The sequence below is a fragment of the Rana temporaria genome, chromosome 9 (genome assembly GCF_905171775.1).
Source record: "Rana temporaria chromosome 9, aRanTem1.1, whole genome shotgun sequence".
Taxonomy (NCBI): domain Eukaryota; kingdom Metazoa; phylum Chordata; class Amphibia; order Anura; family Ranidae; genus Rana; species Rana temporaria.
This window is the reverse complement of record NC_053497.1, coordinates 34,893,864-34,906,643: the sequence shown is the minus strand read 5'-3', so window position 1 is coordinate 34,906,643 and position 12,780 is coordinate 34,893,864. Positions and strand designations below refer to the sequence as shown.

The window sequence follows — 12,780 nt, the reverse complement described above, 5'->3', positions numbered from 1 at the left end:
CGGGACAACCCTAATGAAGACTTGTGAGGAATCGGCCTAGAACTACACAGGAGAATCTTGTCAATGATCTCAAGGCAGCTGGGACCATAGTCACCAAGAAAACAATTGGTAACACTACGCCATGAAGGACTGAAATCCTGCAGCGTAGCAAAAAGGGGTTGTGGAAGGGTATTCCAGCATAACAATGACCCACAACACAGCCAAGGCAACAAAGCAGTGGCTCAAGAAAAAGCACATTAAGGTCCTGGAGTGGCCTAGCCAGTCTCCAGACCTTAATCCCATAGAAAATATGTAAAGGGAGCTGAAGGTTCGAGTTACCAGACCTCAGCCTTGGGGATCTGCAAAGAGGAGTGGGATAAAATATAAAATCCCTCCTGAGATGTGTGCAAACCTGGTGGCCAATGACAAACGTTTGACCTCTGTGAGAACCACCAAGTACTAAGGGTCCTTTCTCACGGATCCGTATTGATCCAGCCTGTGTGTCCGTCGGCTCAGCGGGGATCATGCGTAAATCCCCGCTGAGCTGTCGGCGGACAGGGCGGTCCCTGCACACTGTCTTTCCTTCGCTCTCCCCTATGGGGAATCGGATGAATACGGTTTTCTTCCGTCCGAAAAAGTGTCTCTTTGCGGATGCATCATCCGCTAACGTCTGCAATCCCATAGGGAAGCATTACAAGTCCGTTTACGGACTTGTAAAAAACGGACCGTTTGTCCGTACGTGTGAAAGGGCCCTAAGTCATGTTTTGCGCAGGGGTCAAATATTTATTTCACTCATTAAAATGTAAATCCAATTTTAACTTTTTTGAAATGTGTTTTTCTGGATTTCTTTGTTGTTCTGTCTCTCACTGTTAAAATAAACCTACCAATAAAATTATAGACTGATCATTTCTTTGTCAGTGGGCAAACATACAAAATGAGCAAGAGGATCAAATACTTTTTTCCCCTCTAACATACACAAATAAAGACAATGTTGCTTTGAACAATCCAATGACCTCTTATTCTGTGGTCAAGCACAATGTGTCTTGGATAATGACCTATAAAGTTGAGCAATATATTTTAGAAAATATTTAAAACCCCTGGATTAAATTTATTGCTGGTATCTAAATCTTGGCCTTAGTATGTATGTATTTATTTATTTATTTATTTATTTATTTGGGAAGCGCGCATATACCACCGGTCGGTGGTGCCAAAGCGCTTTGTGACAAAATAGCCCGGATGTTCTGGCGAGGGGAGCATAAATAAAAGAGAAGGGAGAAAAAAAACAAGAAATCAGCGAAGAAAAATTGGCCTAGGATTGAAATGCTTGGCAGAATAGCCAGGTCTTCAGCTTCTTCCTGAACGCATATAGGCTTCGGGAGATGCGACTGTTAAGCGGGATTTGGTTCCAGAGAGTCGCCCCCGCGGAGCCAATCCGTTTTCCTCCTATAGAAATTAGCCTGTCAGTATTGCCAATGAGTAGAGCTTTGTCGGCTGAGCGAAGACAGCGTCTAGGTATACAGTGTGGAGTCAGATCTGATAGGAACTGTGGGCCCAGCTGGTGGTAGCCCCTGTAGATCAGACAGAGGATTTTAAAATCGGCCCGTTTTGTAACAGGAAGCCAGTGAAGTTCTTTGAGCACAGGGCTGATATGGTCTTGCTTTTGTAGATAAGCCTGGCTGCTTGATTCTGCACCAGCTGCAGTTTCTTAGACCATTTCATTGGAATGCCTAGTAGGACTCCATTTGGAAAGTCAAGGCGAGAAATAATTAGTGCCTGGACTAAGTCTTTCCTCTGGTCTTGGGTCAGGAGATGTTTTGCCTTGCGGATAAGTCGTAGAAAATGGGAGGCTCTCGAAACCGATTGTCTAACCTGGGGAATCATACTTAGTTTTTCGTCAAGGATAACCCCCAGGACCGTCACCTTATCTTTCGGATTTGGTGTCAAGCCCAACTCAGTGGGCCAATTTTGAAGAACGTCGGTCTTGCCTTTTCCAACTATCATGACCTCTGTTTTGTTACCATTGAGGCACAGTTTGTTGATGGTCATCCAGTGGTAAATGTCACGCAGACAATTGGCCAATCTTAAGGGCATGTCAGGGTAAGTTAGATCATCGGCTACCAACTGGACGTCGTCCGCGTACAAATGGAACCATAGACCATGTTTAGCAATAATTTCGGGTAAAGGCCTAAGATAAATGTTGAAGAGAATGGGGGACAGGGCCGATCCCTGAGGGACCCCATTCTCCACTGTTGTAATCGGGGATAGAAAAGAGCCCCTCTTAACTTGGTGGGTGCGAGCTGTTAAAAAATCACGGAACCAAGCAAGGGCGGTATCTCCCAGCCCGAAAGATGACTCGAGTCTGGATAGCAGGATGGAGTGATCCACGGTGTCAAAGGCTGCAGACAGGTCGAGCAGCACCAGGGCTGCCGACCCGCCCGCATCCACCACGTTAAGGAGCTTCTCTCGAGTGGACAAAGCTACCAGCTCGGTTCCCCTCCCAGGGCGGAAGCCCCACTGTAGATCATGGAAGAGCAGGCCATCCTCACAATGAGTTTGGAGCTGGAGAAGAGCCACTCTTTCGATAACTCTAGCTAAAAAATGAGAAGCTGAAATGGGTCGGAAGTTGTTAGTGTCGGTCGAGTCCAAGCCGGCTTTTTTTAGAAGTGGAGTCAGAAAGCCGTGTTTTAGAGTTGTTGGAACAATCCCATGTTGGAGTGAGCGGTTGACTAGGTAGCGTAAATCATCAATAATGGTGTGTAAGTTCTCCTGGATGAGCCAAGCAGGGCAGACTTCTCCGGGGTAGTAAGTAGTTTTTCATTTCAAAATCAAGGCTTCCAGGTTGTGGGTCTTTACCAATTCGAAACTAAAAAGTTTTTTTGGGCAGTGATTCGTGTTAAGAGGGGCTTGATTGGGGAGGCCTGAAGAGTTGTTGGCGCATTGTGTGAGGAGTCTTGATACTTTGCTCGAGAATCCCAACGAGATGTTGTTACATAGCTCTTGGGATGGCACAATGTGTGGCTGGAATCTTTTAGGGGCACAAAGTTCCTTCATAACTTTGAACAATTCAGATTGCTTGTTTGCTTTCCTAATCTGTGTCTAAAGGAACGTTCGTTTTGCTGAACGATTACTTTTAGCATAGCTTTTACTAACAATTTTATATGTAGCAAGATCTTTGGTAGATCTGGTGTTAAGCCATTTTCTTTCTTGACGACGGCAGATGGTTTTATTGAGATGGAGAGAATCGTTATACCAGGGTCTAGATTTTGTAAGTCTAGGTCTGTTTTATGGATAGTCAGAGGAGCTAGGATGTTAAGTGTAGTAGTTAGTTTTTGTTCGAATAGTGAAATAGCCTTTTCCAGCGAGTTTGTGTCCCGTTCTGAGTCGTCCAGCGTGGCTTCTTTGCGGTTCAGGCGGGTTGACAAAACGTGCTGTTTTTGATAAGTTCGGGAAAATCTATTTGTGGTAATCCTTTTTCAGATTTCGACTAGGGGGGCCTGAAGTCATTGTTTTTTTTGACATAGGGGAGCGTGGGACAAATTCGGAAAATTTGCAGCTCACCATTTTATGGTCAGACCGGGGGATGTCGGTGATAGTAAGATCCTCACAGGCGCAGTTTAATGTGAATAAGACGTCGAGCTGATGGCCTTTGTGTGGGTCCATTGACGAGTTGGGGAAAAACCAAGTTCCGTCATATCCTGTAGAAGGAGGTTGGCGTTGGAGGCCGAGGGACATTCCAGCCAATAGTTTAGAGTGCCTTTACTATAATCCTGTCGGCCAGGGTTAGTGCCTGTAGAATGTAGGCGTTGAAGTCTGCAATAAAAGTGGCATCTCCTAAACCTGGAGGGTGGTAAATGGTAAGGAGGAGGACACTGTTGTTGTTATCGATCAGGCATCGGGTAGCCAGCGCTTCAAAGGAGGAAGCATAGGGGGATGGACAGTTCGGTACATGCAATGGATTGGTCGAAAATTACTGCGACCCCCGCCACCCCTGCGGGAGCCTGGGCGGTTTTTAGTGATAATGTTGTAACCCTCTGGTAGCATGTCATCCAAAAGGGCCGGGTAGTCGGCTTTGAACCATGTTTCGGTGATAGATAGATATAATATGAGGATGCAACCGAGAAACTAAAGATTCTATGTCGTGTCGGTTTTTCCCGGCTGACCGTACGGTAAGGTGTGCTAGATGTAAGAGATCGACTGATTTTGGGATGACTCTCCGGTTACTTGTTTGTGCCGTAGTGGGGCATCTAACTTTCCCTATGCCTTCAGAGGCACAGAGGGTGGAGATGTGCAAGGGTAGTAGGGTCATGTGATTATTCAACAATCGTAGTTGACTAAAGTCATAATGCAATTTACCTTTTGTGTATCTTGGTTAAGCAACAGGATGGTGGCTGTAAGTCCTGGCAAGGTGCCCCGAGGGCAGTATAAGCAGTATAGTGGGCTGAAGGCTGGGCCCGGAGGGGCTCTCCTCTGGCACGCCTGCTGCGCGCGGCACGTCGGCGCCATTTTATGGGCGGGAGCCGAGTCCTGATTGGCAGGCATCCTGGTTGCCTGGGTAACCCTCTTCACATGCACAGCGCTGCCACCAAGGGAGACGCAGTGGCAGCTGGGGGAGACCAGGAGAAAGCTGGGGTGAAATAGCAGCACATTTTAGCAGGATACAGAAATCTTTTAAAACAGGAGTCCAGCACAGCAGGTAAAAAGTCACTAGTGTTGACTCTCATGCCTTATTTCTTTCCTACTTCAAGACGTTACACTGTACTTCTCTTAAGCCTCGTACACACGATCGGATTTTCCGCAGACAAAGCCTCAGACTTTTGTCCAAAGGGCGTTGGCCAGGAACTTGTCTTGCATACAAACGGCACACCATTGTCAGCCCACAAACGTGAACGTAGTTGCGTACTACGTGTTTTTTCAGCTCTTTATCGCCACCCTCTGGGCACCTTCTGCTAATGGTGTGTTTGCGCATTTCTTCGGGGCATGTGTGTTTGTACTTTGGACTTTTGTACAACAGAACGTTGTCCATGGAAAATTTTAAAGCCTGCCATTCAACATTTGTTTGCGGAAAATCCAACAACAATTGTCCGATGGAGCGTACAAGCGGTCAGATTTTCTGCCAACAGGCTGTCAACACATAATTCCCGTCGGAAAATACGATTGTGTCTATGAGGCTTTACTGCTATTCCCCTTCTAGTCTACCTTTCTTCTTTACTTGGGCCTCTAGCCAATCTCTCTATTCTTGCCTAAGGTCTCCCCTTGTGACAATCGTATTCCCATTAAGGTGATCAGAAACTGTATCTTGACGTTGCATTCTGGCAATCTTTTTGGCTATACTATGTCATATTTGATTGTTACGATTTTCTTCTCATTTGGCTTTATACAAAAGCTGAATAAAAACGATGAAAATAAGAGTATGCTGTCTAATAAAACACTAGTAGGTAGATTCACAAAGAGTTAGGCCGGCTTATCTGCAGATAAGCCGACCTAACTCTGAATCTAAGCCGACTTAAACATATCTAAGATAGGACGGCTTGCGCTGTCCTATCTTAGATTGCAATGTATTGGCTTACCGCTAGGTGGCGCTTACATTGCGGCCGGCCTAGATTATGGAAATGAGGGGATACGCCGATTCACGAGCGTACACCGGGCCTACACCGTCGCATTACGTCGTTTCCGTACGCGATAGGCCGCCTAAAGTTATTCCACCTATGAGGTGGAATAACAATGTTAAGTATGGCCGCCGTTCCCGCCGCGAGGTTGGCATTTTTTACGTAGTTTGCGCAAGTCGTACGCGAATCGGGATTTACGTAGTTTACGTACGCGTCAAAATCAATAGGCCCGTAGGGCCTACTTAGCTGCAATGCGCACTGGGAAATGTAGTCTCCCGGCGCATGCGCAGTGTAAAAAACGTCAAACGTGAGGTCAAGCCTCATTTCCATACTACACGCCCCCCTTCCAGTCATTCCAGAATTGGGCGCACTTACGCCCGCTCGTTTTAGGCTACGCCACCGAAAATTTGAAGGTAAGTGGTTTGAGAATCACTAATGGCCTAAATAATTTTCGGCGGTGTAGCCTAAAAAGACTAGGCTAGGCCGTCCTAATTTTAGGCCAACCTATGTGAATCTACCCATCGGTGTCCAAACGCCACACAATTTGCACAACTCATGGCAGCTTTAATAACACAGTTCCTGCCCATTAATCAAGTTGAGTGCAAGTACTAAGTTGGTTAATTGAAAACAATGCACTGTCTGTGTAGTTGATATCGAACCTTAACAGTTGTTAAGGGCAGAAAATGAATTGGTTTCAGCCACATGCAGAGTTTTCTGCTATTGGTAATCTACAAATCTCTATAAATAATAACGTTTGAAAAACACAAAAGTAAGCATTTTGAATTGGGCGTATTTTCCCTTAAAGTGGAGGTTCACCCGGAAATAAAAAATTTTAACCTTAGATTCCTGCTCATTTTGTCTAGGGGAATCGGCTAGTTGTTTTAAAATCGAAGCTGTACTTACCATTGTAGAGAGCGATCTTCTCCGCCGCTTCCGGGTATGGGCTGCGGGACTGGGCGTTCCTATTTTGATTGACAGGCTTCCGACGGTCGCGTCTATCGCGTCACGATTTTCCGAAAGTAGCCGAACGTCGGTGCGCAGTATAGAGCCGCACCGACGTTCGGCTTCTTTCGGCTACTCGTGACGCGATGGATGCGATCGTCGGAAGCCTGTCGGAAGACTGTCAATCAAAATAGGAACGCCCAGTCCCGAAGACCATGCCTGGAAGCGGCGGAGAAGATCGCTCTCTACAACGGTAAGTACAGCTTCGATTTTAAAACTAGCCGATTCCCTTAGACAAAATGAGCATCAATCTAAGGGTAAACATTTTTTTATGGGTGAACTCCCGCTTTAAGTATACCTTTGCCTGGATCACAGAAGGTGGTGGAATTTTGTGGCTAGACCAGAATTTCTGAACTGATGCAGGTTGTCGGATTCCTAGAAAGGAGCCCAGAGAGAAACATTGGTAATGATGAAATTTGTTGGCACAAGCCAATTTTAACAGGGTAGCGGGTGAATGAGGGCTGTTCACATCACTCTGCTGGCCTATTGCTAATGTTACACAGATGGCTAAGATGCTAGAAAATCTACAGGAAACACCTGACATATAGGAAGTGTAACTCCAAAAGAGGAACGTGTTCCCGAGTGTTAAAAATGACAAAAATATGATGGCTAAGGATGAGTGAAGGCCTTTCAGTTTCTGAGAGCTACCATCAGCCAAAATGAAATGATGGATAAAGAGGTTAACAGTAGAATGGTCACATCATAAAATCAAAATATCGTATTTTATACTTTTTGAATAAAAATATAAACATTAGATGACGGTCTTGGGTAGAGACTCGATGTCTAAATTGGCCTCAGGCACCAATGGCCTAGGATTGAGAAGTTATCGGACATGTTGGAAAACCCTTGTCCATTTGCAAGTGTATTCCTCGAGATAAGCCTATGCTTGAGGTGTCTATAGAATCGGAGTATGGTTGAGGGTGGTTGGATCCTGTCTGCACATTTGATCATCCTCCAAAGCAGGGGTCTCCAAACTTTCTAAACAAAGGGCCAGTTTACTGTCCTTTCAAACTTTAAGGGTCCAGAATATGGCCAGCAGGAGTAGAAAATGTCCTGGTGGCACTGGAATAAAATGATGTCCTTGGTTATAGTGGGAGGAATGGTGCCCCATCACTGGTGTCGGTGGGAGGAATAGTGTTTCATTGTCGGTGTCATTAGCAGGAACTATGCCCCACTGTTGCTGACAGTGGCAGGAATATTGCCCTAAGGGCTGGATAAAAGCAAGTAAAGGGCCGCATCTGGCCCCCGGGAAGAAGCCCAGAGACAACTGCACCACAATGTCAATTGAGTGTTTTTGAAGGGAGTGGGTAAGAAGACCAAGTTGGCTAATTATCATGTTTTGTTCCCTCTGCTTAACTAAAGCTGTATATCGTATATCTCTATACTAGGTAAATAGGCAAGACTAGGGTGTGGAGAGGGGAACCCAACCCAAGCAAGGGGGAGGCCAGGACTGAATTGTAAGCAGACATTTGAAAAGCAGTAGTGGGCTGGTGTCCAGGCTGAAACACAGAAGTGATGTCTAGGAATTAGGGGTGCACCGAATGTAAATTTTGGTGTCGAAAATGAAGGATGCACTAGGCCGAAAATGACAACTTTTTTTAATCATCAATTTAAATGAATATGAATTTATTGTTGGCCTTTATTGGCACCTTTTTTAGTGTAAGAAAGGTTAAGAAAAATGCAGTCTTCAGTCTCTAACCATTCCTTGTATCATGTCCCCATTCTCTACCATCTCTTGTATCATGTCTGTAAACTCTTGCCTAAACACACTGGGGTAGATTCAGGTACCGCTGCGCACTTCTTACGGAGGCGCAGCGTACCGTTTTTACCCTGCGCCTACGCAAATTATCTGTGCTACGCTTCATTCATGAAGCAGTAGCTACGTAATTTGCGCGGGCGCTCCTTAAAACTGCCCGGCGTAAGGGCGCGTAATTTAAATGATCCCGTAGGGGGCGTGGATCATTTAAATTAGGCGCGTTCCCGCACCGAACGTAGTGCGCATGCTCCGTCGGGAAACTTTCCCGACGTGCATTGCGGCAAATGACGTCGCAAGGACGTCATTTGCTTCAAAGTAAACGTAAATGGCGTCCAGCGCCATTCACGATTCACTTACGCAAACGACGTTAAAATTTAAATTCGCGACGCGGGAACTACGGGTATACGTAGCATTGGCTGCCCCTGCTAATAGCAGGAGCAGCCTTACGCGGAACCCGACGAACGGAAACGAGGTAAACTGCGTACGCAGGGCTCGCGTAGGGTTGTGAATCGGCGTTGGTATGCAATTTGCATACTATACGCTGACCACTACGGGAACGCCCCCTAGCGGCCATCGTAAGAATGCAGCCTACGATACGACGGCATAAGGAGCCTTATGCCAGTCATATCTTAGGCTGCAGTCGGCGTAACGAGGTTTCTGAATCGGGAGCATTCGAAACGCCGGCGCAAGTAGGCAATTGCGCTGTGTAACTATGGTTACGCAGACGCAATTGCTACCTGAATCCACCCCACTGCTAATAATATTAGCAACATTTGATTTGGTGCACCTCTAGCAGACCTAGTACAGGAGATGATCAGAGACTGCAGAAACCGTACAGGAGGTTATCAGAGACTGCAGACATAATACAGGGGATCTATGCAGCTCCACCAGTGCCCGTCATATGCAGCCTGCCTGTGCCCATCATATTCAGCTTGCCAGTGCCCAGCAGCCCTACCAGTGCTCATCATATGCAGCTTTACCAGTGCCCGCATCAGCGGCGATCTCCGTGTGTCACGGAGCTGGATTTGAATTGCCCAGGCCGCAGTAACAATGTCCCCCTCCTTTAATCACGTCGCACTGATTCAATGTCCCACCATTGGATCAGTGTGCCGTCTTTTACAGGAGGCGGGACACTGTTACTGCGGCCGGGCAATATATTGCCATATAACGTGCCGTCTTCTCCCCCCCCCCCCCCCCCCTGCCTGTCGGGAATCCCCAGTTTAAACAAAGTTAAAATGCCAAAATCCTCTCTTTTTATAGTAGCACACAATGTGTGTGCCCCTGCAATTCAACGGTGCCAAACACCTTCGTTCTCTGCTCGCCGCCAGTGGGGGACCCCTGTGCCCCCCCCCCCCCCCCCCCCACAATGCTCAGAGCGGGGAAGAGAGCACATCAGTGAAGAGAAAATCTATAAATACCTTGTGGAGACAGGAGTACCGTACCTTCCATGATCTGCCGCAGCTGTGCAGAGGGAGGGGGGACCGAGTTCCTCCGCTAACAGCTGGAAGAGGAGGAGATCAGCTGAGCGCCCGCTCTGTACCAAAGGCACCTGACACCGCTAGATCAGAGATGCGCACACACAGCACACTGCCGTAACAGAGGGCATTATACCGTAGGTGTACACAAGCTCCTCAAACTAGGGCTTATTTTCGGGGTAGGGTTTATATTGCAGCCCTCCTGGAAAATAGCGCTAGGTCTTCTTTTCACGGAAACACCGTAAGTTATAACCCTTCCTTGCTCTATCCAAAAAGAAAATTTGGTTTTGCTTTCAGTTCTACGTTAAAAAAAAAAAAACTGGCAATCCTGGATGATGTGGGCTGTATGTGTTTTATAACATTAAATATCACAAATGTATTTATTATGGAAACGTAAAGTGATGGAAAGAGGTACAGTATCCTTTAACCAATCAGAATCTATCTATCTTTGCAAGACTTGATCATGGGGGCGGGGGGGAAGGCACCTAAACTAATGTTGTACATAAAACTTTATTCGATTGCTTACAAATGATTGCTGCAATCACAAAAGTCTAGCTGATAAGTGTGTATGTTACTAATATATATATATATATATATATATATATATATTGTATATGTGTATATGTGTGTGTGTGTGTGTGTGTGTGTGTGTGTGTATATATATATATTCTCTAGATAAAGTATCTCTGGGTGAGTACAAGTTTCGGTTTCTTCTGATAGGTCTTGTTTGCTTTGCTTTACATAACCTTGTATGAAATGGATGCATATTAGAATATGTATCAGTCAATACACAATTCTATCTGTATGCTTCTGTGTAATGTATATTTTTATGTTCTATGTATTTCTTTTTGTAGATTTCCTCTCCGGAGGAACAAGACCCTGTGGCTGTGCAAGTGGCTCAACTGCAAGAAAATGCCCGCAGGGTAAGACTGCAAATCCCACTTTCTATGGTTGGCAAAGTGTTCTTTATCACCAGTGCTCCCTGCTATGCAGTAAACTTGGTGCCAAGCGGAGGTTGGAACATGTAGGTTCTGTGGCCCCATCTTATCCATTTTCAGTGCAGCTGTGCATGGGATTACAGGAGACTTAAAGGGGTTGTAAAGGTACAATTATTTATATATATATATATATATATATATATATATATATATATATATATATATATATATATATATATATACATATACATACATTTTTTTTTTCCCCCTAAATAGCTCCCTTTACTTTAGTGCAGTCCTCCTTACTTACCTCATCCTTCGATTTTTGCTTTTAAATGTCCTTATTTCTTCTGAGAAATCCTCACTTCCTGTTCTTCTGTCTGTAACTCCACACAGTAATGTGAGACTTTCTCCCTGGTGTGGAGTGTCGTGCTCGCCCCCTCCCTTGGACTACAGGAGAGTCAGGACGCTCTCTACGTTGCAGATAGAGAAAGGATCTGTGTGTTGGTGGGGGGTGAGCACGACACTCCACACCAGGGAGAAAGCCTCCCATTACTGTGTGGAGTTACAGACAGAAGAACAGGAAGTGAGGATTTTTCAGAAGAAATGAGGACATTTAAAAGCAAAATGGAAGGATGAGGTAAGCGAAGGTAAAGGAAGCTATTTAGGGGAAAAAATAATTGTACCTTTACAACCCCTTTAAACTGACCCTGTTGCAAAAATGAGATTGCAAAAAAACATTTCCTTGTAAAAAATAAATACATTTTCGGCTGCCCATATCGTTGAAGAGGAATCTTCTCCTGAAGTCTGTAAAACAGCCTTTCTCAACCAGAGTTTCTTCAGAAGTTGCTAGGGGTTCCTTAAGTCTTGGTCTCCTCTGTTAAAGAGAATGATAATGATCTAGTATTTTTCTTCTCCTGCAGTATTATCGCTGTGCACTTGTTGTCGCCTTTCTGGTCACAGTGCTGTTCTGTCTGATGGCTGCTCAGCTTCTTCTATTTCCACTGCTCTGTACAAGCTCCACAACGGAGACCGAGACCATGACTAGCCAAGACCAGGGGTGCAATGATGCCTGCAAGTAAGTCATGGACTTTTTCTGCTAGGAACTAGAGGTGGTAGGAGATCCGTGTTCTGGGTTTACAATACAATGCTGGGTGGCTTTGTTTACTGGACAGTAAGAGCCGGTTCACACTGGGGCGATCCGACTTCCAGCGCGACTTCCAGAGGCGATTCCGACACGACTTGAATGTGAACCACAGGGCGACCTGAGGCGATTTATAAATCGCCTCCAGGACAGGCAATGTCAGAAATGGCCAATCAGAGCTACTAAGCTCTTCTGACATCATTCTTCTTCCTGTTTGATTTCTTCTTCCCTGTTCCCTGTTTTCCTGTGTCTAAAATGCTCTCTGTGCGTTACAATAGATCAGGGATCTATTGTTGTTGGGGGATCTGTTGTTCCTGCCAGGGATCTAGTTTTGTCAAAGATCTATTGTTCTCATGTGAACTTGTGTTCCGATCAGGGATCTAGTGTTGTTGAGGGATCTGTTGTTTCTGCCAGGGATCTAGTTTTGTCAAAGATCTATTGTTCTCATGTGAACTTGTGTTCCGATCAGGGATCTATTGTTGTTGGGGATCTGTTGTTCCTGCCAGGGATCTAGTTTTGTCAAGGATCTATTGTTGTTCTCATGTGAACTTGTGTTTCTTTCAGGGATCTATTGTTGTTGGGGGATCTGTTGTTCCTGCCAGGGATCTAGTTTTGTCAAGGATCTATTGTTGTTCTCATGTGAACTTGTGTTCCTTTCAGGGATCTATTGTTGTTGGGGGATCTTTTGTTCATGCTATTGAGCTAATGTTGTCAATGATCTATTGTTGTTCTCATGTGAACTAGTGTTCCGATCAGGGATCTATTGTTGTTGGGGGATCTGTTGTTCCTGCCAGGGATCTAGTTTTGTCAAGGATCTATTGTTGTTCTCATGTGAACTAGTGTTTCCGATCAGGGATCTGTTGTTCCTGCCAGGGATCTA

At 45.5% G+C, this 12,780-nt stretch overlaps 1 protein-coding gene across 1 annotated transcript in view; it reads left to right on the top strand.

Moving 5' to 3' along the window:
- Positions 1–12,780, top strand: part of PLD3 (phospholipase D family member 3) — a 63,003-nt gene that overhangs the window by 26,036 nt on the left and 24,187 nt on the right. Inside the window, exons 3-4 of the mRNA XM_040323146.1 lie at positions 10,673–10,741; positions 11,680–11,834. Coding sequence (XP_040179080.1) covers positions 10,673–10,741; positions 11,680–11,834 — 224 coding nt within the window. The remainder of the gene's footprint in view (positions 1–10,672; positions 10,742–11,679; positions 11,835–12,780) is intronic.